Source organism: Bos indicus, chromosome 12, assembly GCF_029378745.1.
Source record: "Bos indicus isolate NIAB-ARS_2022 breed Sahiwal x Tharparkar chromosome 12, NIAB-ARS_B.indTharparkar_mat_pri_1.0, whole genome shotgun sequence".
Taxonomy (NCBI): domain Eukaryota; kingdom Metazoa; phylum Chordata; class Mammalia; order Artiodactyla; family Bovidae; genus Bos; species Bos indicus.
The window spans coordinates 54,276,831-54,298,211 of record NC_091771.1 but is presented as its reverse complement, the minus strand read 5'-3'; the positions used below and the strand labels follow the sequence as shown (position 1 = coordinate 54,298,211).

At 36.0% G+C, this 21,381-nt stretch overlaps 1 protein-coding gene across 19 annotated transcripts in view; it reads left to right on the top strand.

The window, feature by feature from the left end:
* Positions 1–21,381, top strand: part of RBM26 (RNA binding motif protein 26) — an 84,477-nt gene that overhangs the window by 4,360 nt on the left and 58,736 nt on the right. Inside the window, exon 1 of one of the 19 annotated variants that reach the window (XM_070800374.1) lies at positions 264–7,332. The exons of the other annotated variants lie outside the window; for them this stretch is intronic. Coding sequence (XP_070656475.1) covers positions 7,328–7,332 — 5 coding nt within the window. The 5' untranslated portion in view covers positions 264–7,327. Of the gene's footprint in view, positions 1–263; positions 7,333–21,381 lie in introns of those variants that run through there. 19 annotated transcript variants of the gene reach the window in all.

Sequence of the window (21,381 nt, the reverse complement as noted above, 5' to 3'; positions counted from 1 at the left end):
AAGAGCAGAATGCCTCATTTTGTGCTGCTACTAGGTCGTGCTGTGGAGGTACCGTTGTGTAGTGGAAAGAAAACATTTTTGTGTCCACATAGACCAGTGTTCAGATCTCTCAGCTCTGCCAACAGGCAAGTGAACCTCCCTTTTCCTTGTTAGTATGATAGGAAGAATTATACCTATTTCTGTAGGTGAAAGAATTAAATGAGACATATTTTTAAGATCCCAGCCCCTTCCCCCCAACTCCCAGGAGATATATATATATATATATATAAAAGCAGTGAAAAAAGCATTTACCCAAAGGGAATGTTCTGAAATACAAAGAGTACCTGCTGTGCAGTCTGGGGAGCTGTCTTACAGGCAGGCATTATTTCAGTCTACTTAGGTTTCTTTCACTCATTTTGACCTTTTCTTCCTCTTTTATATCTAACCAAATTTTTAGCTTAAAGTTTAAGACAAATATGGTATTTAATGCCTAACTCTTTAGCAACAGTTACCGGAGGAAAACATATTAAATAAGTTATCTGCTCTCAAGTCCAAGATATTTTAAGGCTATATTATCTACTGCTGACAACATAGAAAACAGACCAGATTACAACAGCTGTGACAAGTCAAATAAATTTGATAAGGTTCACAGATGCTACAGTAATAAGGAAGATATAAGTACAACAGTTACACTGTATTGATCTTAAATACCAGTTTGATTAAACACAGGTTACATTGCTATTATTGCTACTGTTAACATTTGTATACATTGTTAAACCTTTGTATTACTTTCAAGTTCTATGAGGTAAATACTCCTCCATTTTGCAAGTGATGACACCTGAGGTACTGAAGCATGAAGTTAAGATACTTGCCCAGAGTCACACATCTTATGTGTGACTGAACAGTGATTTAGACTCAATGTTTTGACTCTGGAGCCTTGTTCTTAGCTTACTACAACATAATGCAGTGTATCCTTTCCTACTCCTCTATGTGTGCCTCTGTATGTGTACTTTTTTTTACTATTAGATTTTTGTAGTAGTAGCTGCTATTGTGGAGAAGGCAATGGCATCCCACTCCAGTACTCTTGCCTGGAAAATCCCATGGACGGAAGAGCTTGGTGGGCTGCAGTCCATGGGGTTGCTCAGAGTCTGACACGACTGAAGCGACTTAGCAGCAGCAGCAGCAGTAGCTGCTATTGTAAAGGAACAAAGTTCTTAGGCATTGTGATTATCAGTGCTTTAGAGTCTAAGACAGAAACCTAGAGTTTTGTAGTCATTTCTCCTTTACGCACACTTAGTACTATACCTTTCTCACCACATTAAAATATATTTTTGTTTTATAGGGAGAACTGAAAGGTGATCTTTTTGTTTCTGAATTTTATTTACTCTTCCCCTCCTTTGATCTTTCATTTTCTGCAGACCCTTTTGGGTATAGTCAGTCTCTAATTCCTTAAGCTCAGCAAAAAACAAAACGAATTAAATCCTACTTCTAGTCGTTTTCACACTAGCTTTCTTTTCCTGTCACTGTTCAATCTTGCAATAGTAGTCAGCCTTTACTTTTTCACCCATTTGTCCCCAACCATTTACTTCTTAACGCCTTAACAGTAGTTTATACTCATGTGCAACCGAAATTGCTTACCCCAGTGTTACCATTGAGTTTGTTTATTAAATGTAAAGACTTATAGAAATTTTAGTTCTTTGACCTCTGTGTATGACATTAGACAGTGTTGATAGCTGCTTTTTTTTTTTTCTTTAAACTTCTCATGACTTAGATCCCTAATATTTTGGTTCTCTTTCTCACAAATCAGTCCTATCTCCTTAAGCTTTTTTCCTGCCTTTGAATTGTATTTTTCTTTGTTCTGTTCCCATTGAGTCTTTTTTCTTAATCATTACCACTCCTGACCCTTTATTCACATTCATTCCTATGGATGGTTTCTATTGTAATACGTGCCAGTGATTTTAAAAACTGTGTATGTGTGTGTATGTTGTAGTTGCTTTGAAAGTTTGATTAAAGACTCCCTTCCTCAGGATATTGCATATACATATTTGAATTTTAGAGCTTTTTCAAGAGTACCTGTAAGCATTTATTTTTCTCATAGGTATGTCTAGGCTTAATTGCTTCAAAGTTTTATACTCTGAAACTCTGATTGCTAGCTCTGTGCCTGATCCTTTTCACCTGAACTTCAAACCACTGTATGTTTCTGAAAATAAAATATTCACTTATTTCCGTTTCATTTTTCCAAATTATTTGGGCTTGCACTTGTATTTTTTTGGCTTCTCCCTCCATTCCTTTCCCCCAATTCAGTTAGTCATTGGGTTCTGTCTTTTTATTTTAATAATTCTTACTAATGACAGCGGTCAGTAGGGAACCCTGCACTCCTTATCTAAACCACTGCAGTTTGCTTTCTAACATACCTCCCTATCTCCAGTCTTTTTCTCGTTTGGAGTTCTTTTGGCCTGGATACCCAGCTTTTTTATTGTATTGTGTGATCAAAATCTTCAGCACTTCTAAATAATCAATTGCATACTTCTTAACTTGACTTTTAGAACTCTAATGTCTGTTTCAAATTATCTTTCCAGTTTATATCTTCTACTTTTTACGTTATAAGTCTTAATTTCAACAAAAGCTGAACTTTACATTCTGATTTCCTATCACACAGTTTATACTGTCCTTTTCCCCCCAACGTTATGTAGAAGGTAACATTCATTGAGTCCTTACTATTTGCTAACGTTTGTGCATTCATTGCGTGTGAGCTGGGTTCTGTTATCCCAATTTTAAAGATGAAGAAGAAATTGACTCTTAGGAAGTTTAAGTAATATACTTCATTCATGGCTAATAAATGATAAGAGACAGGATTAATGACAAGACATTTCTATTCCAGAGTTTTGCTGTGTATTGTGATGTAATGCCTATCTTGGTTTCTTTGATATACGTTGAAATCAAAGGTCCATTGCAATTCCAGTTCATCCAGAAAGCCATTTATCTGTCCAGTTGAAATCAGTGACTTCCATGAGGCTCCTCTCTTAGTGCTAGTTTGCATAGTTTTTTGAAACTCATCATTTGCAGACTTGTTCAGTAGTTAATTCTTTTGTTTTACTGTTCTTATTAGAGTCTAAGGTCCTTGAAAATAAACTCAAAATGTTAAGTGTTCTCCTGGATAGCACCCAGCACAGTGCCTCGTGGCGGGTGTACACCTGGGTTTCAAATGCATTAGTTGAAATTTCTACTTTGTGCACCCATGATCTAAGGAGAGAGAAAGGCATTTGTATAAAACTGTTTCGGAAAAGCAGATATGTGAGCACTTTGAAGATTTACTAAGCTCTGGGTCTGTTTCACTTTATTTTTACCTTACAGCACTTTCAAATTAACTAAAGACTCTGATTTTTCTTTTTTTTTTTTAAGAGGGAAAGGACACAGAAATATTAGCACGTACTCATTAAAGTATGTGAATGCTGCTATATGCAAGATTTCTTAGCTCCATAGAGCTGCACAAAAAATTATGGTAATTCTAGTCTGATGAATTTTATAGCTATATTGGCTAAAATATTTTTCATGACTTTCTTACCACATTTTACTGCTGCAGTCTTAATTGATTTTTCCATCTGAGTGATGAATAGTTAAAATGCATTTAGCATTTACTGTTTTAGCAATTCCTTTTTTTTGGCTTACAGTGTTTTTAAATGAATTATTTTATATGCATAAGTCCAGGTATAGGGATAGTATTAGTAACAAAATGGAAAATAATATTTTCCAGTGTTTGGTATGTTTGTGTTGAGAATGACCAAAACTTGAGCTAAGTGTAGGCTTTTAGGAATTTTTCTTCCTCCTGCTTCCTTACTCCCCAGGAATGAGTGGATGGTAAATGCTTCCTGCTGAAGTTATTCACTACCTTCCTACTACTTTGTTTCTGTGGCAAAGTCTTTTTCAGTTTACAGGTGGTAACTTCTGAAATAGGTAAAAGTTTATTTTTAACTTGAGGTTATATTTAGTATTTTGTGTGTGTGTAAAAGATGTAGTAGTTGGAGATACGTTACTCGTTGGTTCTTTCTGACATATTCTGTGTGTGTGTTCGGTCACTTGTACAAATATGTTATATATATTTTTCTTCTCCTTTTTTCTATAATTGGAGGTCATTCAATATAATACATAAGAGACACCCCCCCCCTTTTTCAGGTTGCATAGTATTTTAATGTAATGGGTATACCATAGTTTATTTAACCATCGTTTATTGATTTGCTGAACAGATACAGCCATAGTGTATGTATTTATCATGTGTCAGTTTGTAATTAACATAAACAGATCAGTTGCATAAGTTTTGACAGTTACATATACCTATGTAATCACCGTATAAAACAGGATCTAGAACTTTGGAAAATTCTCTTGTGCCTCTTTCTGAGTTTTTCTTTCTAGCAAGACATCCACTCTGATGTTGGCATTATGAATATGACTGCTGTGAATATTCTTAATTGAGTAGTTGTGGAAGTATTTTCTTCTGGGGGAGGGGTAAATACCTAGAGGCGTATTTGCTAGGTCATAGGGTAGCTGCATGTTTTCTATTATAAGAAACTTCTAAAGTGGTTGAACTATATCGCATTGCTACCTGTGATTTGTGAGAGTTCCAGTTGCTTCATATCCTCAGCATTATTTAGTATTATTAAGGTTTTTTTTCATTGTTGTTGTTTTTAAACCTTTATAGTATAAAATGACATCTTACCTTTTTTGGACTGACAGTTTAATTCTCTTTATGGTTTTAATTTGCATTTTCCTGATGAGTAATACTATTGAGGACCTTTTCATGTGTTTATTGACTGTCACATCTTTTGTAAAGTGGCTGAAGTGAAGTGAAATGAGAGTCTCTCAGTCATGTCTGACTCTTTGCAATCCCAGGACTGTATGCGGTATAGTCCATGGAATTCTCCAGGCCAGAATACTGGAGTGGGTAGCATTTCCCTTCTCCAGGGGATCTAACTCAGGGATCAAACCCAGGTCTCTTGCATTGCAGGCGGATTCTTTACTAGCTGGACCACAAGGGAAGCCCGTGGCTAAGTCTTACTTATTTTTAAAATTGGGCTATCTTATTGCCAATTTCTGCTGCTGCTGCTGCTGCTAAGTCGCTTCAGTCGTGTTCGACTCTGTTCGACCCCGTAGACGGCAGCCCACCAGGGTCCCCCGTCCCTGGGATTCTCCAGGCAAGAACACTGGAGTGGGTTGCCATTTCCTTCTCCAGTGCATGAAAGTGAAAAGTGAAAGTGAAGTCACTCAGTCGTGTCCGACTCTTTGCGATCCCGTGGACTGCAGCCTACCAGGCTCCTCTATCCATGGGATTTTCCAGGCAAGAGTACTGGAGTGGGGTGCCATTGCCTTCTCTGTGCCAATTTCTAGGAGCTCTTTATTCACGTACAATATATGACCTACAGGTTTTTTCCCCTCCTTTGTGACTTGTGTGCAGTAGTCCCTCCTTATTTGTGGTTTTGCTTTCTGTGGTTTCAGTTACCTATGATGAGCTATGGTTTAAAAATATTAGATAGAAAATTTCAGAAATTAACAATTTATAAGTTTTAAGTTGCATGCTCTTATGAGTAACATGATAAAATCTCGCATTGTCCTGCCCAAGATGTGAATCATTCCTTTGTCCAGCATATCCCACTCGTTTGTCACTTAGTAACTGTCCCGGTTATCAGCTTTGCTCTTGTGATATTGCAGTGCTTGTGTTCAAGTAACTTATTTTGCTTAATTATGACTGCAGCACTCAAGATTAGTGACTGGCAGTTTGAATATATCAAAGAGAAGCCATAAAGTGCTTCCTTTAAACAAAAAGGTGGAAATTCTCAACTTAATAAGGAAAGAAAAAATTCGGTACTGAAGTTGCTGAGATTTATAGTAAGAATGAATCGTCTATCTCTGAAATTGTGAAAAAGGAGAAAAATTCTTTCTAGTTTTGCTGTCACAGTTCAAAGTGCAAAAGTTTTGACAGCTGTGTGGTAAGTACCTAAGATGGAAAAGGCCTTCAATTTGTACAATAACGTATTTTGAAAGGAGAAGAGAGAAAGCGACACTACACTCACGTGAATTTTGTTACAGTATATAGTTATAATTATTCTATTTTATTATTGTTGTTAATCTCTTACTGTCTCTCATTTATATACCTAATTTGTTTATAGGTATGTGTGTATAAGTGGCGGGTAAAAAATCTGCCTGCAATGCAGGAGACGCACAGGAGACCTGGGTTCCATCCCTGGGTGGGGAAGATCCCCTGGAGAAGGAAATGGCAACCACTCCGGTATTCTTGGGTTTCCCAGGTGGTGCTAGTGGTAAAGAACCCACCTGCCAATGCAGGACACAGATGTGGATTTGATCCCTGGGTCGGGAAGGTCCTCTAGAGGAGGGCACGGCAACCCACTCCAGTATTCTTGCCTGGAGAATCCCATAGACAAAGGAGCCTGGTGGGCTACAGTCCCTAGGGTCTCAGAGTTGTACACAACTGAAGCGACTTAGCACGCATACATCCCTGTGTGGGAAAAAACTTAGTGTATAGTAGGGTGTATCTGTGGTTTCAAGCATCCACTGGGTGTTTTGAAATGTATTTCCACCGTGGATAAGGTGTGCGTGCAGTTGCTCAGTCGTGTCTGACTCGTGATCTCGTGGACTGTAGGTCCCCAGGCTCCTCTGTCCATGGGATTTTCCAGGCAAGAACACTGGAGTGGGTTGCCATTTCCTTCTTCAGGGGTCTTCCCAAGCCAGGGATCAAACCCATGTCTCCAGCAGCGCAGGTGGATTCTTTACTACTGAGCCACCTGGGAAGCCCTGTGGATAAGGGGGGACTACTATATAATAATGTCATTTTGTGGGCAGAAATTTTTATTTTTATTAAGTCCAATTTATTTTTGTTTTATGGTTATGTCTAACAAGTCTTTATCTCCTCCAAGATCATAAAGACATTATATGTTCTAGAAATTTTCTGCCTTTTGGTAGGTTTAGGTCCATTCATCTCAAATAAATTTTTAAAATAATGTATATGGAGGCATTCAGACAAGCCACCTGTTCTTACTTGGCCCTGTAATAATTGTTTCTCTGCTCCAAACTCTGACATTTAGGCTTGTTTGGCCTACCTGTGTGTCCATCAGGCACAGAAACTTGTGTTTATTAACAGTTTTGGCAAGCCAGCCCAGTAGTCTGTTTCAGTGGCAGATTGACTCTGCCCAGGAGCAGCCTCTTCCCGGAGTCCCCAGCACCTGCCAGAGCTCATGTCGTTCTGGGGAACTCAGGAGGACTCTCCCTGACAGGGACTGGCTGCCCTGGCTCAAGGCTGTTTGGAGTCAAGAAACGAAAAACCAGAAGTGCATATGGAATGAGGTAGGGCCAGTGGCTCTTTTATCTGTTTTTAAAATCAGTATATTGTTAATTTTTCCATAAATGGACCCTAAAAAAGACTTTCCTATTGGATGACTTGGCTTGTTGTTTGATAATTAACTGTACTTATAAGTCTGTTTCTGAACTCTGTCTTGGTCCACTGATATTTGGCGTGTTGGTTGATAATTAACTGTATATATGAGTCTATTTCTGGACTCTGTCTTGGTCCAGTGATATGTATGTATTCTGATGCTTATACCACACTGTCTAAATAACTTTATAATTTTTGAAATCAGGTTATGTAAATCCTCCTAGTTTGTCCTTTTGAAAAATTGTCTCGGTTTTGCTGGATTCATTTCCCTATAAAGGTGAGAGTCAGTGTTTCAGTTTCTGCGAGAAGGCCTGTGTTGATTGTTGATAGGGATTGAGTTGAATGTAGAGATCAATTTTAGAAGAAAGAGGATCATTTTTCAAGTTCTATTGTTATTTATAGAAATATGATTGATATTTACATATTGACCTTGTATTTTGCAACTAAGTACCCTTATTATTTACAGTAGCTATTTTATAGATCCTTTGAAATTTATCAGTCATGTTATCTGTGATAGTTTTACATTCTGATTTTTTTTTAAAATTTTCATTTCTTGTATAGGTTAGGAACAACAGTGCAAGTTAAATTGAAGTGGTCTAAGAGTTGACATCCTTGTTTTGTCCAAGTCTTAGGGGAAAGAGACCTAGTGTTTCAGTATTAACTGATGTTAGTGCTAGGTTTTTTTATAATTGCCTTTTACCAGATTGAAGAAATTCTCTTCTGTTCTTAATTTGCAGAGTGATTTGTCATGAAAAGGTAAAGAATTGTCAAATCTTTGTCTACATTTATTGAAATGATCATGTGCTTTTCTCTCTTTTTCTGTTAATATTGTACGTTACATGGATTGGTTTTCAAATGTTAAGCCAACCTTGGATTTCTAAGATAAACCCTGCTTGGTCATGATGTAATTATCCTTTTTATGCATATTACTGGATTTGATTTGCTAATATTTTGTTAAGTTTTGCTTCTGTTTATGAGTGCTGTGTGTATTTTATTTTTTCTTTAAAATGTTAGATTTCACTGATGAAGCATCTGGGAATGAAGATTTAGTTGTGAAATGGATCTTTTATTACAAAATCAGTTTATTTACTAGGTATAGGTCTATTTAGGTATTCTGTTTCTTCTTGTGTCACTTTTGGTAATTTATGTTTTTCAAGGATTTTTCTCTTAAGTTGCTAGATTTATTGACACCGAGTTGTTTGCAGTGTTGCCTTATTATTCATATAATGACTAGAATCTATTTGATGCTTCCCCTCCTCTTTTAAAAATTATACCTGATTTTGGTAATATTACTTTTTTATTTTCTTGACCAATTTTGCTAATAGTTTATCAATTTTATTCATCTTTTGCCAAGAACAGTATTAGCTTTGATTGTTTTCTATTTTGGTGTTATATTTTTATCATTTCCTTTTTCTACTTAGAGTTTAATTTGCTGGCTTTTCCTTCTTTCTTCAGAGGAAAGCTTAGGCCATTGGTTTTATATTTTTCTTGTAGTTTTAAAAACTAGGGCCTGGAGGTAAAGCACAGGCAGGTATCCAGAATCTTGTTAATGCTGAGATTCTAGTTCTTATAAAAGGCAAGATCCTGCTAGTGATAAAAACTTTTTTTTTTTTAAACCAGCAATGTTGGACTATAATGTATCAGGTACTTCAAAATGTTGGTCACTGAACATCATGGCCACAAACCTTTAAAAACTGTTTCCATTTTATATAATTTGAGGTGTTGCATGGGAGTTCTAAATTGATCCATCATAATGTGAAATTCACTGTGTGATTCAAATGTAACAGTGCAAAATTGAATATAAAGGCATGCATAATCTTTCTCTTAGAAATCTAGAGGGGTTATGATTTCAAATATTGTGCAATTAGATTAAATCATAATGCAACAGTTTAAAAAAAAAAAAAAGATGATCCTGATCATGCCCTCAAAAACATTTGAAGCCAGTGGTGAACTGAATCAAACTAAGTTTCTTACAAAACCCAAGCCATATCAGTTACAGAACAGTTGACTCCACTCTAGTGTCCTAGCAAAAGAAAGGACATACCCTTTACTGAAGGTAAATCTTATTTACTTGAGTCTCCACCTCAGTGTTCTTTTACACAAAATTTTCAGCTTAATGCAATAACAAGGAACACAAATAGTAAGAAAGTAAGATTCACTTGAGAAGAAATAGTCAATGGAGAGATGACTCAAGTATTAGAATTATTAGACAAAAACTTTAACTATGATAAAAATGCTGAAGAATTTATTTAAGCATTTGGAAAACAGGCACAAAGATATGGGGAACTTCAGTTAACACACAGAAGCTATTCAGAAGAATTTAATGGAGAAATCTAGAAATAAAAAGTATAGCTGAAATGAGCAGACTGGACACCATAGGAAAAAAAAACAGCAGTGAACTTGAATGTAGGAAAATAGAAAATATCCAAGTCAAAGGGAGAAAAGTAATTTTAAAAGATACATCTGAGATCTGTAAGACAGTATCAAACAGTCTAAAATATAAGTTACTGAAGTCCTGGAAAAAGGGAAGAAAAATGAAGCAGAAAAAATGTTTGAAGACATAACAACCAAGGACTTTCCAAAATGGGTGAAAGACATTAAAACATAAATCCAAATTGGCAAAATCAAGCAGGATAAAATATGTGTGTGTATGTGTCTGTGCACACACTCACACACAGCTGTGGGCATTTCATGGTCACACACTGCTGACCAAATAAAAAGACTTTTAAAAGTAGTCAAAGAGAGAAAAAAGACAGATACTTTACATATAGGAAAACAAAGACTCAAATAGTGGCTAATTGCTTATCATCATCGATGAGGGACCGTGGCAATAGTATTATAAAACAGTGAAGTGTATACACACTCAATACTTACCAGCTAAAACCACAAGAGTAGTTGTGGAAGTAGGGAAGGAAAACTAGAAGAGATCTGCCAGGGCACTCCCAGCTTTCAACTAGCAAAGTCAAGAAGAATAGGAGGGCTGAGCAAACTCCTTTTAGGATTCCAGGTCTTCACAGAGTTGGTTGGTTACCCAACAAAAAGAAAAGGGAAGGAGCAAGAAAACAACTGCTTATATTCTTATCAATTTTCTGTTGCTTACTGGCAGTTTAAAAATTGATGTGGAAAAAGCACTTATAAAAATCTTCAGTTATAAATAAAAAACAAAAAAATAAAAGAAACTGTCAGTGTGACCCTTGTATTTATACTATTTGATGATGGCTATAGTACCTACTTTACATTTTCAGAAAAGTTTTTTATAATAACAGATTGTGAAAGAGATAGATCTCATTTTGAAGAGTTTCATAAATTTGTACTTACCAGTCTGTGAAGTATTTCAAGCACTTTTCTCAAATTGGATATGTTAAAGTTTTGAAACTTCTTAAGACATCGAGTGCCCCAAATTGGAAGAGCAGTTCTATGAGGAATTATGACTATTCATTATGCTTAGGAAAAGGTTTTTGACTCCAGCTAGCCTTTGTTGGTTTCAAATTAAGAAGGGATGAATCATGCCATACTGAAGTGTATGGACATTTTGGGGACTAGGTTATAGGATACTGGGAGGGTTAAATGGAGTAATTGGTCAGATCTTCTTTTAAGAATGAAACTATGATATTTAGAGATTTGATTAAGTTGTAACATTTTGGAGACAAGAAAGACTAAATAGCAATTTTTTAGTCTAGTTTTAAGAGTGAGTTGTAAAATGTCTAAATTTGGACTTCCGCAGAAAGTAGGAAGATAGAAGTACTATTCTTTGAACATGTGTACTAATGAAATGAGGGCCATCTCAGCAGTCAGGGTATGGAAGAAAAAGCAGCCAGGAAGGACTTGTCAAAATGCTTGTGGACTTTTTTTTATTGACCTTTCTTGAGATCCATGACAGCTCTGAATTTGTTGGCACACTTTTATATTTGCTATAATTGGGTTTGATCTTAACTGAAAATTGTTTTTTGTGTGTTTTAGTTGATATACCCCTGATTAAGAATGCTATTACTTATTGTGATGTTTAGTACAGTTCTTCACCAGTGTGGTTGGTTCTAGGGAAAAGATAGACTTTGTTATCTAGTCTGAGACAGACAAGTACACCAGTAGTAACATTTTAATAGTGATAGAAATATGTACAGATCTTGTTTCCTGGGAATTCAGGAAAAATATGTAAAATGTTTCTATTTAGTTATTCTTTATCTTTCCCAAGGCTCAAACCTTGCTCACCAGTTCAGAAGAGGGAGTTCTGTGGCTTTTGAAAAAGATCTAGAGGAACCATTTTGGATGTTTTTTTCAATTTTTTTTTTCAGATTACATACTGAATTATTTTAAATTCAATTAAAGTAGGGGAGGTCGAGTGCAATGATGGTGAAAGCTTTTGTATCTTATTCCTAAAAAATGACCCACTTGGTCAGGTTATATGGTTCAGTGCCTTTGTTTTAAAAATGAGAAAGCGGAAGCCTAGAGAAATAAAATACTAACCCAGGATTACGTAATAAATGAATAAAGTAAGATAACACTAGAAATCTGAAAACCTGGGTTTTTGGAGTTCAGTGCTTTTCAATACCAGACTGCTTCAAGGAAAAGCTGACAGTTTGGCTTAGAAGAGAGCATAGATTTGAAAGGGAATAGTGCTTAAAATATAGTAACTAAATTTTAACATCTTTTCAAAGGGAGTGGTGATAATAAGCATCTTATAATTTCACATTTTTAATCTGTTTTTTCATTAGTAGTGCATTTGCTTTGGTGTTTGCAGGTTAATGCTTTCTCATTTGTAATCATATTTATTTGTAATTATTTCTAATTTGGCAGAGCAGCTGTTCTCTCAGATAAGGAAACTGAAGCTTAGTTCTTTAGCTGTGAGATTTGTGAGGTGGAAAGTATCCCCTTTTTAGTGAAAAAAATTTCAGTGTGATTTGATAACAATATTAGAAAACTATTGTGGCAATATTAGAAAAAACCTAGAAGTCTATCATAAGCTACACAGTATTAGCCAGACTTTTTTTTTTTTTTTTTAACATATGAGGGAGCAGGTAGTAAGAATTTAATTGAAAATAGAATGACAGAATTAGGTTTTTCAGATTTCTAGTCTTAGTGCTATTTCTTTTGGATAATTCTGCCCCTTCTTAGTCAGGGGAGAAAATGTTCCTTAGCCTCTGCTAGTACCTGAAGGGATGAAATGCTTTAGATCTGTTTTCTAACTAGGTAAATGGGAACCCACATATAAGCAGCTAAGAAGTGGCCTTTGGAAGCCAGAGCCCTTTCCCAGTGAATTTGATTCTTCCTCAGCTGTGAATTGAAATGTAAAACATTTAAGAAATAATGGAGTTTTGTTGAGGGGTGCCATATCAGCATTTCACCTGCAGTCTACTTCTCTTTTGAGAGAGAATTCTGTTAACATTAATTTGCTATTTGGGCTACTGCTTTTTGCACTGAAAAGTATGAAGTCTGACTCTTAGGGAGTTTGAAGACTGTCTTTGAATTAGACACTTGATACTTGATGAATAACTTCTAAAGCAGTGATTCTCAACTGTGTGACTCCTGGGATTTCCTGAGACCCTTCCATGAAGTCTATGAGGTCCCTATTTTTCCAATTGTATACCAGTTGAGGAGGTATTTTCTTCATATATTTCATATATGAAATATAGTTCATAGCGTATTACGATGGATTAAATGTAAAAGATAAAAGAACCTGTCTATTATTTAAGCCAGGCATCAACGGTATTTGCCAAAAAAAAAGAAATATTATCAGTTTTACCAAAGTTTTATTTTCTTGTGGTAATATAACTGTATTCATAAAAAGTATAGGGTACAGATTTCGCCTGATTTCTGAAAACAGTGTTCCTGTGAAACTTTCCTTAAGCCAGAATGTCATGAAGTGAAGAAGTCATTACTTTAGGACACATCTTGTTAATGGGTGCACAGAATAAGTTGGAATAAAGCATAGATGCTCACAGACACAGTTCAGAGCATGGTGGCCTGATGCTGAGATGCCTAGTGTAGCTCCTGGGAAAGGATCTTAGCAGCCCCACTCTGTCTGCCCATGATAATAGCTACTTCTCTTCAACTTGCTACAAAACAAATGCTGGAGACTTTCAGCTTTTCAGCTTTTCTCATAAAAGTGAAAATCCTTTCCAAATTTCTTGTGGTTATTAGCAGTAAAAGTTTCACAAAATGACATAAAGCAAATTTTCAAAAAGTAGGGGGTATGTGTGTTAATTTCAGGTTATTCAATTAGTCATTGAGCTCGTGCAGGGCTGCCCTGCAGTGGGGATATAGCTCAAATTAGAGAAAGTCAGTCATTTCCCAGAACCAATATGATGATGCTGTTGGAGAGGGGAGGCTGCTCTTGCTGTCAGAATAATGTAAGTTCAGAACTGCTCAGGGCCATTTTTGTTGCCACATGGAGAACGCCTGCCTCAAAATGAAGAAAATTCAAAGGAAAGCAGAATGGAAAGGAAGGGTCCTGGTAATAGCATTTAAACTCCTGGATCTAGCTGTGCCTACACTTGGACTTCCCACTTGTTTATATCCATAAGTTCCTCCTCTTGTTTACTCTTCCTGCCTCCTCCCAAGTATTTATGTTAAATTGTAATGGGTCTATTTAGTTATTTTAAGCTAAATAATGTAGAATTTTTTTCAGTTTTAAATTTTATTATGATAAATAATGGCATATAGAATCATTTTTAGTAAAAGCTCTTCTGGGTTCTCTCTAATGCGTAAAGTGTAAGAGGATTCTGAGACCAAAAATTTGAGAACCACTGCTCTCAAGGTAAGGAGGCATTCCTGCCATTTCTTGAGGGTAATATGAAAGAATGAAGGAACTAACTAAGTAGTTTTCAGCATTATAATTGCATGTTTTGTGATAAGTTTTTACCAGTGATGGTAAGTGGTATGTGTGATAGTCATGGATGGATCATGTTTAGATATATATGCTTGCTGTGATGTTCATATTATTTTGTAGAATGAAGTGGGCATGTAATAATTCTAAATGAGTAACCTTTCCTGTAACTAATTACTACATGCAAATAATCTATTTTCCCTCTTTATTTGAATTGGATGAAGCTGTATAATAAACTATGGTAATCGAATTTTTCAATGTACATAGTCTGTTGCAGTGGAATTTGGGTTTTTAAAAGAGTAATTTGAAGTACAGAATATAGTTGCATGACTTTGATGCAAATTAGATATTTTTCTTGAATATAAAGTGAAAATTTGGTAGGAACAGACGTGGGTGTATATCCGTGTTCTAAAGTTACTGAGTTAACATATTTAAATTTAATTTTTAATTCCCACTGCCACCTCCAGTTCCTCCTTCTCAAGATTACTGAAAATGGAAGCTTGGGTTACATTTCATCAGTTATCTTCCACTGAATTTCTAAAGCCTCCAAGAAACTTGAAGAAAACGAAACCAACTACTCTTTGAAATATTGTACTGCAGTACAGTATTTTTTCACTTTACTGTCTCATTACTATTTCGAAAGTATTAATTACAAAATAAAAGCTAATATGATGATGATAGGATTAATTAGAGCCTTTATATTTGGGTTCTTTTTAAAAAATGTATAGTTGATTTACAGTGTTGTGTGCTGTGCCAGTCCCTGCTATATAGCAAAGTGACTGTTGATTCGTGTTTTTTGAAGTCTTTCTTAAGAAAATAAAGTTCTTTTGAGATTTTATTAAAAATGTGATCTTTTGCATTGCTTTGGCTTTTCCAGCTTATTTAGTACATGCCCAGATGTATTTAGTCCCCTGCCCAGATACAGCTGGAGGAGAATGAGCCTCTTAGATGTTCACCCCATGCTTTTCAGGGGCATTATTATTATTTATATCCTTAACAGAGTGTATTCAGAGATTGCTAAAGTTTTGTTTTTATGCCTTTAAAATCATTGATTTGAATGACTTCATAGTGGTCCGATGTTAATTTTAAATCCTTACAAAAGTGAGAGATCCAAATGTTTGTGAATGCTCACTTTGCTCCATCCTACTGGACTCCTGTCCCCTGTGTGTCAAGTAGATTCCCACCTGAGGTCTTTCCTGTTGGGTTCCTTCTTTTTTCTAGAAGACGGATTTTTTTCTAGAAAGCCAAAAAAGCTTGCTTGTACTATGTTCTGTTCCCTATCTAACTTCAGATCCGTGTTTAAATACCCTTCCCTGATAATCTTACCTAGGATCTACTCATTCATTCCTTCTCCTTCCCTTTTCTTTCTCTTTTCCCCCTTCACTCCTTTTCTGTACTTTATTCCCTTATTGTTGTTTAGTCACTAAGTCATGTCTGACTCTTTGGGACCCCATGGACTATGCTGCCAGGCCCCTCTGTCCATAGGATTTTCCAGGCTGAAATACTGAAATGGGTTGCCATATCCTTTTCCTGCATTGGCAGGTGGATTCTTTACCTCTGAGCTAGCAGGGAAGCCCTGTATTCCCTTACCTTGCATTTTTTCTCTTCAGAACTCTTGTCTACTTGAGAATGCCTTGTTTGTATGTATGTATGGTCTGTCTGCTCCCTTCATCTCCAGTGAAATAAATTCTGTAAGGATAGGAACTTTATGGTTTTCAAATTTGTATCCCCAGGATTCTAGAATAGTACCTGACATTTTAGGTGCTTATTAAATATTTTTGAAAGGTGAATATGCTGTTAGAAGATAATCAATAAACTAAAGTTTTATTCTCAGAACTTTATAAAAATGGAAAAGAAAGGGCCCTGACAAGTGAGCTAATAATCTAGTGAAATTTGTACGTGTATTCTCTTTTTCTCTTTCTTTCAGTATTGTCTTAGTTACTGTGTTAGATGCAGAGGCTACATATATGAGTAAGAAGTTGTATTTTTGGATTTTGATATATTTTTGATGAAACTATATTTTATAGTTTATATTTTATCTATAGTGTAGTATAAAGTTGCTACTCATTTTTATAGATTTGAAAAGAATGCTGTATTATCTTTTTATATATCTACACAATACCCCATGAACAAATTAAACCTAAGGATTACACTCTTTGAGGTTTGTGAGGGATTTACTATCTAATTAATTTAGTGCTTGTCTGCCAGGGGCTGTTGAACTTAGGCTTGAAACCTTTCTAATGATAGAGAATTCACTTTCTTACAGGCAGTTTATTCAGCCTTTGGGAGGCCTTTGATTATTAAAAAATTCCGTCTCTATTTTAAACCAGAATCTCTTGCTTCCACTTACTGGTTCTAATTATATCCCATGGAGGATGTATTGAATAAAGATGATCCTCCTCCTTTGTGATAGCCCTTCAATTATTTGAAAACCTACCAAGTTCACTCTGACATTTCAGTTTTCCAGGCCAAGAATCTCTAGCAAGCTATCTGATGATGATACACATTTCCATTCTGGTCAGTTTCTAAGAATGCTTGGGTTTGTTTATACACTTACAAAACGCGGCGCCTAGAAGTGGGGGAAGCAGTGGCACTCCCTGCTGCACGGAGAGCGACACTGTTCCTCTCGAGGTCTCAGTTCTCAGCTGGTGTCATCCCATCTTGATGATCTGTTTTCCTTCATTTCACACGTTATCTCATTTGGCTTTTATCAGTTAAAGTACACGGTTGCTCCCTTTCATCTCCCACTCCTCAGTGCTGTTTTGTAGTTTCTTGTTTTGTGTTTTACGTGCTGCCCTCCCCTTCGCCCCTCCCTGACTCCTTCCCCACAGCAGACACACAGAAGATTGAAGTTGGAGCGCTCTGTGGTCAGAATTATACTTTATTGGCAGATTATGTTTTTGCTGGTCTTAGAAGTACTTACGAAACTTCATGGAAATTCAGCCTGTTTCTAAGTAGAAATGAATTTTATCACTGTTTCAGTATTATTGCTTTGTCCTTAACATTTTCAAAATGTGATTCTTTTTTTGTCTTTCCCTAATCTGAACGATTTTAGCCCCACTTTTCTTTCACATGCTTCCAGAATACTGGTAGTATAGCAGAGGGTAGACTGGCTCTGACAAGATATAGTGTCATTCAAATCACAAACCTATTGTCAGTAGCAGCAACTGGTAAAGTACCTCATGAACAGTCTTTGCTTACCATGGACACAGTTTTTAAAAATAACTTACCCGTTACTATCAGAATATAGTTTTCTTTTGATTCATAATTTAAATATTTTTACTTCATTAATTTTGCATAGTAGGTTATTATTGCTCTATGCTCAGATGAAGTAGCAGTGGTACTTTTAATTAAGACAAATAGTAACAAGAGCACATTGTTTGCCTTTTGTCCCTGACCCATGACATTCTGGTATATTAAACTTCTGTGTTCAGATTATTTTTTACTTAGCTGTAATTTGTAAGTACATACCTTCTTTTGTTTTTAAAAGTGTTGAAATAAATATGAAATGGCTTCCTATAGGACTTAAGAAAAATTACCTCCCAAATACATATTTCCTGTTTTGCTGTTAAATGTGAAATTGTAAACCTTACTTCTACTATGTAATTTGCAGTCTTAACATTTTAAAAAGTAATCTGCCTTTCAGACCGTTTTAAGTATTTTGCATTTTTTTTGTATGGTTGTTGATTCATTATGATTGTTGTGACTTCTTAGATCTTGATTTGATTTGAATTGCTTCTAATAAAAGATTTTGAGCAAAAATTCAGGAATTCTATCTTGCTGTTTTATAAAACTGTAGTCTAGACTATAATCTAAAAAATCTTTCTCCACAGTTTTCACTGCTAACATTTTAATTCACTTAATAGTGTCCTGTTTAAAAAATAATGGAGGAAATGGAATAGATTTGATGTTTGGCTAAGAGAAATGTGAAGTGACAGTTATTAGAAAGGTCATTATTAAACTAAAAATTCGCCACAGCTATCAAACCAATAGTCAAATTATAGCATTGGACTCAGTGTAGAGACTCTGAATTTGTTCATTAACAGCAGTTGCAATAAAACAGTATAAGATAGTGATAGTATAATATATATATATATTTTACCACAGTAATTTCTGGTAAACTAAAGTGTGTTTAGCTTGATGCCTCGTTAGGTTAAGGTTTAGTTGATGGTGCTTATTCAGGTTACCTAACATGAAGCCTGGTGGGCTGCCGTCCATGGGGTCGCACAGAGTCGGACACAACTGAAGTGACTTAGCAGCAGCAGCAGCAACATGAATAAGTATCATTTCATGGTCTCTCGTGCAGTTACCAGATTGCCAGTATAAGTGTGTCTGTAGGTACAGCGTGAGGTTATTGTCCCATTTCTTCATGCTTATTTCATCACAGATTTAAGTACTTTCATGCTCATTATGGTAAACATGAAAAAATTAACTTACCACAAGTCATTTTGTCTGCATTTTTAAAATGGTTGGTTCAAATAAGTATATTAAATTTCAAAGAGAAAGTGCTTAAAAATCTCATGTACCATTGAAATGAATTTTTTTTCTTTCTATTTAGGTTGTAATCCACTTCAAGTCTTTGTGAATAAATGGAAATAGATCTATGAGCAAAGTGGATTTGGGATTACTAACAGATAACCTAAACTTAGCTTAGTAGCACAGCAGACATTAATCATCTCATGACATGTGTCATTCCTGTGGGTCAGAAATTTGGAGCAGGTTAGCTATGTAGTCTCTCGTGAGATTGTGCTCAAGTTGTTGGTCAGTGCTGCAGTCTTTTCAAGGTTCCACTGGGGCTGTAGAATCGGCTTCCATGTTCATTAACATGTGGCTACTGGCGAGAGACCTCAGTCCACCCTGGGGGGTCCTCATTTCATAGCCACATGGTACTCTCCATACCTGCTTGAGTATCCTTGAAGCATAGCAGCTGATTTCTGTAGAATAAATGATTCCAGAAAAAGAACAAAGAGTATGCCATTGTGTCTTTTATGACCTAGATGATGTCTGACCTCAGAAGTCAGACACTGTCACTTCTGCCATGTTCTGATTGTTTAGAAGCAAGGCACTAAATTGAGCCTACTCTCCAAAGGGTAGGGAATTTGGCTCTGCCTTTTGAAGGGAAGACTGAAAAGTTTGGACAGTCACCAGAGCCATGTACTGTAGGGAGTCTTCACAGCATATCATAAATGTACTGGTTCCTTAATAGAGCAGTTCTCAATTCTGGTACTGTATCAGACTTGTACAGCTTTTATAAAATAAATGAAGCAAAATTGCAGATGGTTGTATTAGACCTGTTGATTCACTTGCAGTCAGATTTTCCGTAAGTGTTACTACTGTGCACCCAGAGTTGTCCACTGTCTTTAAGATGTGCTTTTTGATTCAGTGATGTGTTACTGCTATACTTCTGTAGAACTGTTACATTCCAGGTATGTATAGGAATTAAGACTTTTTGGTATATGTATTATAGTTTTCTAACTTTAATGTATATAGGTTCCTTATTAATACTCTTAGTATTTGAACTTTTAGTAGAACTTGTGGAATTATATTTTGTGTTTATTATTGTTAGAGTTAAGATTGCTAACAATAAAGAGCAATAAAAATAAATTGAAGGATGTCATGTATCGTTGTGTTGTTCATTCACTTAGTTGGATCCGACTCTTTGTGACCCCATGGATTTTAGCACGCCAGGCTAAAATCCTTCCCTGTCTTTCACCATCTCCCGGAGCTTGCTCAAACTCATGTCTGTTGAGTCAGTGATGCCATCCAGCCATCTCATCCTCTGTCGTCCCCTTCTCCTGCCTTCAGTCTTTCCCAGCATCAGGGTCTTTTCTAATGTATCATGTTTTTCCTCAAATGAACTAAGTTATCCTACCTCTCCCCCTCGTTTGTAGTCACTATCTCTCCCCACTGTAATTCCCTAATGTATTTGTCTTTTTTTTTTAAGCCATGATTGGTAAGTCTTTTTGTGTCATCTGTCCTTTGAAAATACAATTTACTGAACGTTGTTTATGTTGCTGGCATGAAATTAACCCAAGCTAGGAAGTGAAATCTAACCTGGGGGTGGAGTGGGTTCTGAGATGGGTTTTTGGTAAGTTGGTGGCATAGAAAAATAGTAGAAAGGCAAATGGGGCTGAGGAATTCAGAGGTTTATCGAAATAATGGACTCAGGGAAAGAGCACAGGAGGGAATAAATTAGAGGAACTATGCCTTGGACAGCAGCTAAGTGTGTAGGGAGGCATTGTAGGGGCTTTTTGCTAGGATGGCTAAAAAGTAAATTGGTGGCTGTAACTAGAAGTTTGTAGCAGTAAGTAAATTGGAGGTCTGGTTTCTGGGTAGATCGCTATAAGAAACAATGCAGTTGGGGGCTGTAGTGTTGAGAGAGTGGACTTTAGAGTAAGAAGTTCAGGTTTAAATCTTGGTTCTGTTACTAACATGTAGTCTGAAGTAGTTTGCCTAGTTTTTTTCTGAGCCTCTGTTTCATCAGTAAAATGAGAGCTAAATACAGAGTGTAAAGTATGGAACATAGTTCATGGCTCAAATAAGGGTTCGGTAAATGCTAGTGCTTATTAGCTGTTGCTATGATTTTATTCACCCTAACTTGGAAAATGATCGTGAATTAAATACGTAACAACTTTAGCTTAGTTGAAAAACAGTTATCTGCTTTTTAAAAATTCGATGGGCATGGTTTGGGCATCAGAAACTTTCCCTCCTGACCCTGTTTCATTTTCACTAACTTCCTACTCTCCATCCCAATCAACGGGCAAGCATAGTTTATACTTATACATACTCCATTATTCAGACATAATATATAATCCAAATGTATAATCTCCTTTTCTCCCCACACATGGTAATATACTATACAGATTTTTTCTGTCTCGCTTTTTAAATGTAACAAATTGATAGGCTTCTCCATGACATGAAAACTCCCCCATTCTTTTTTGTCCTTTTGTTGTATGCCATTCCCTTGTGTAGACTTAGTATATTTTCTTTTTCCAGTCCTCTGTAAATGGACAGTTGCAGATTTTTTATTTTATAATCAGTGTGACACTGAATACCTTGTACACAAGTCATTTTGAACATGTAAGTATATCTGTAAAGTTTATTCACTGAAATAGAATTGCTGGGTCAGTTGTATTTG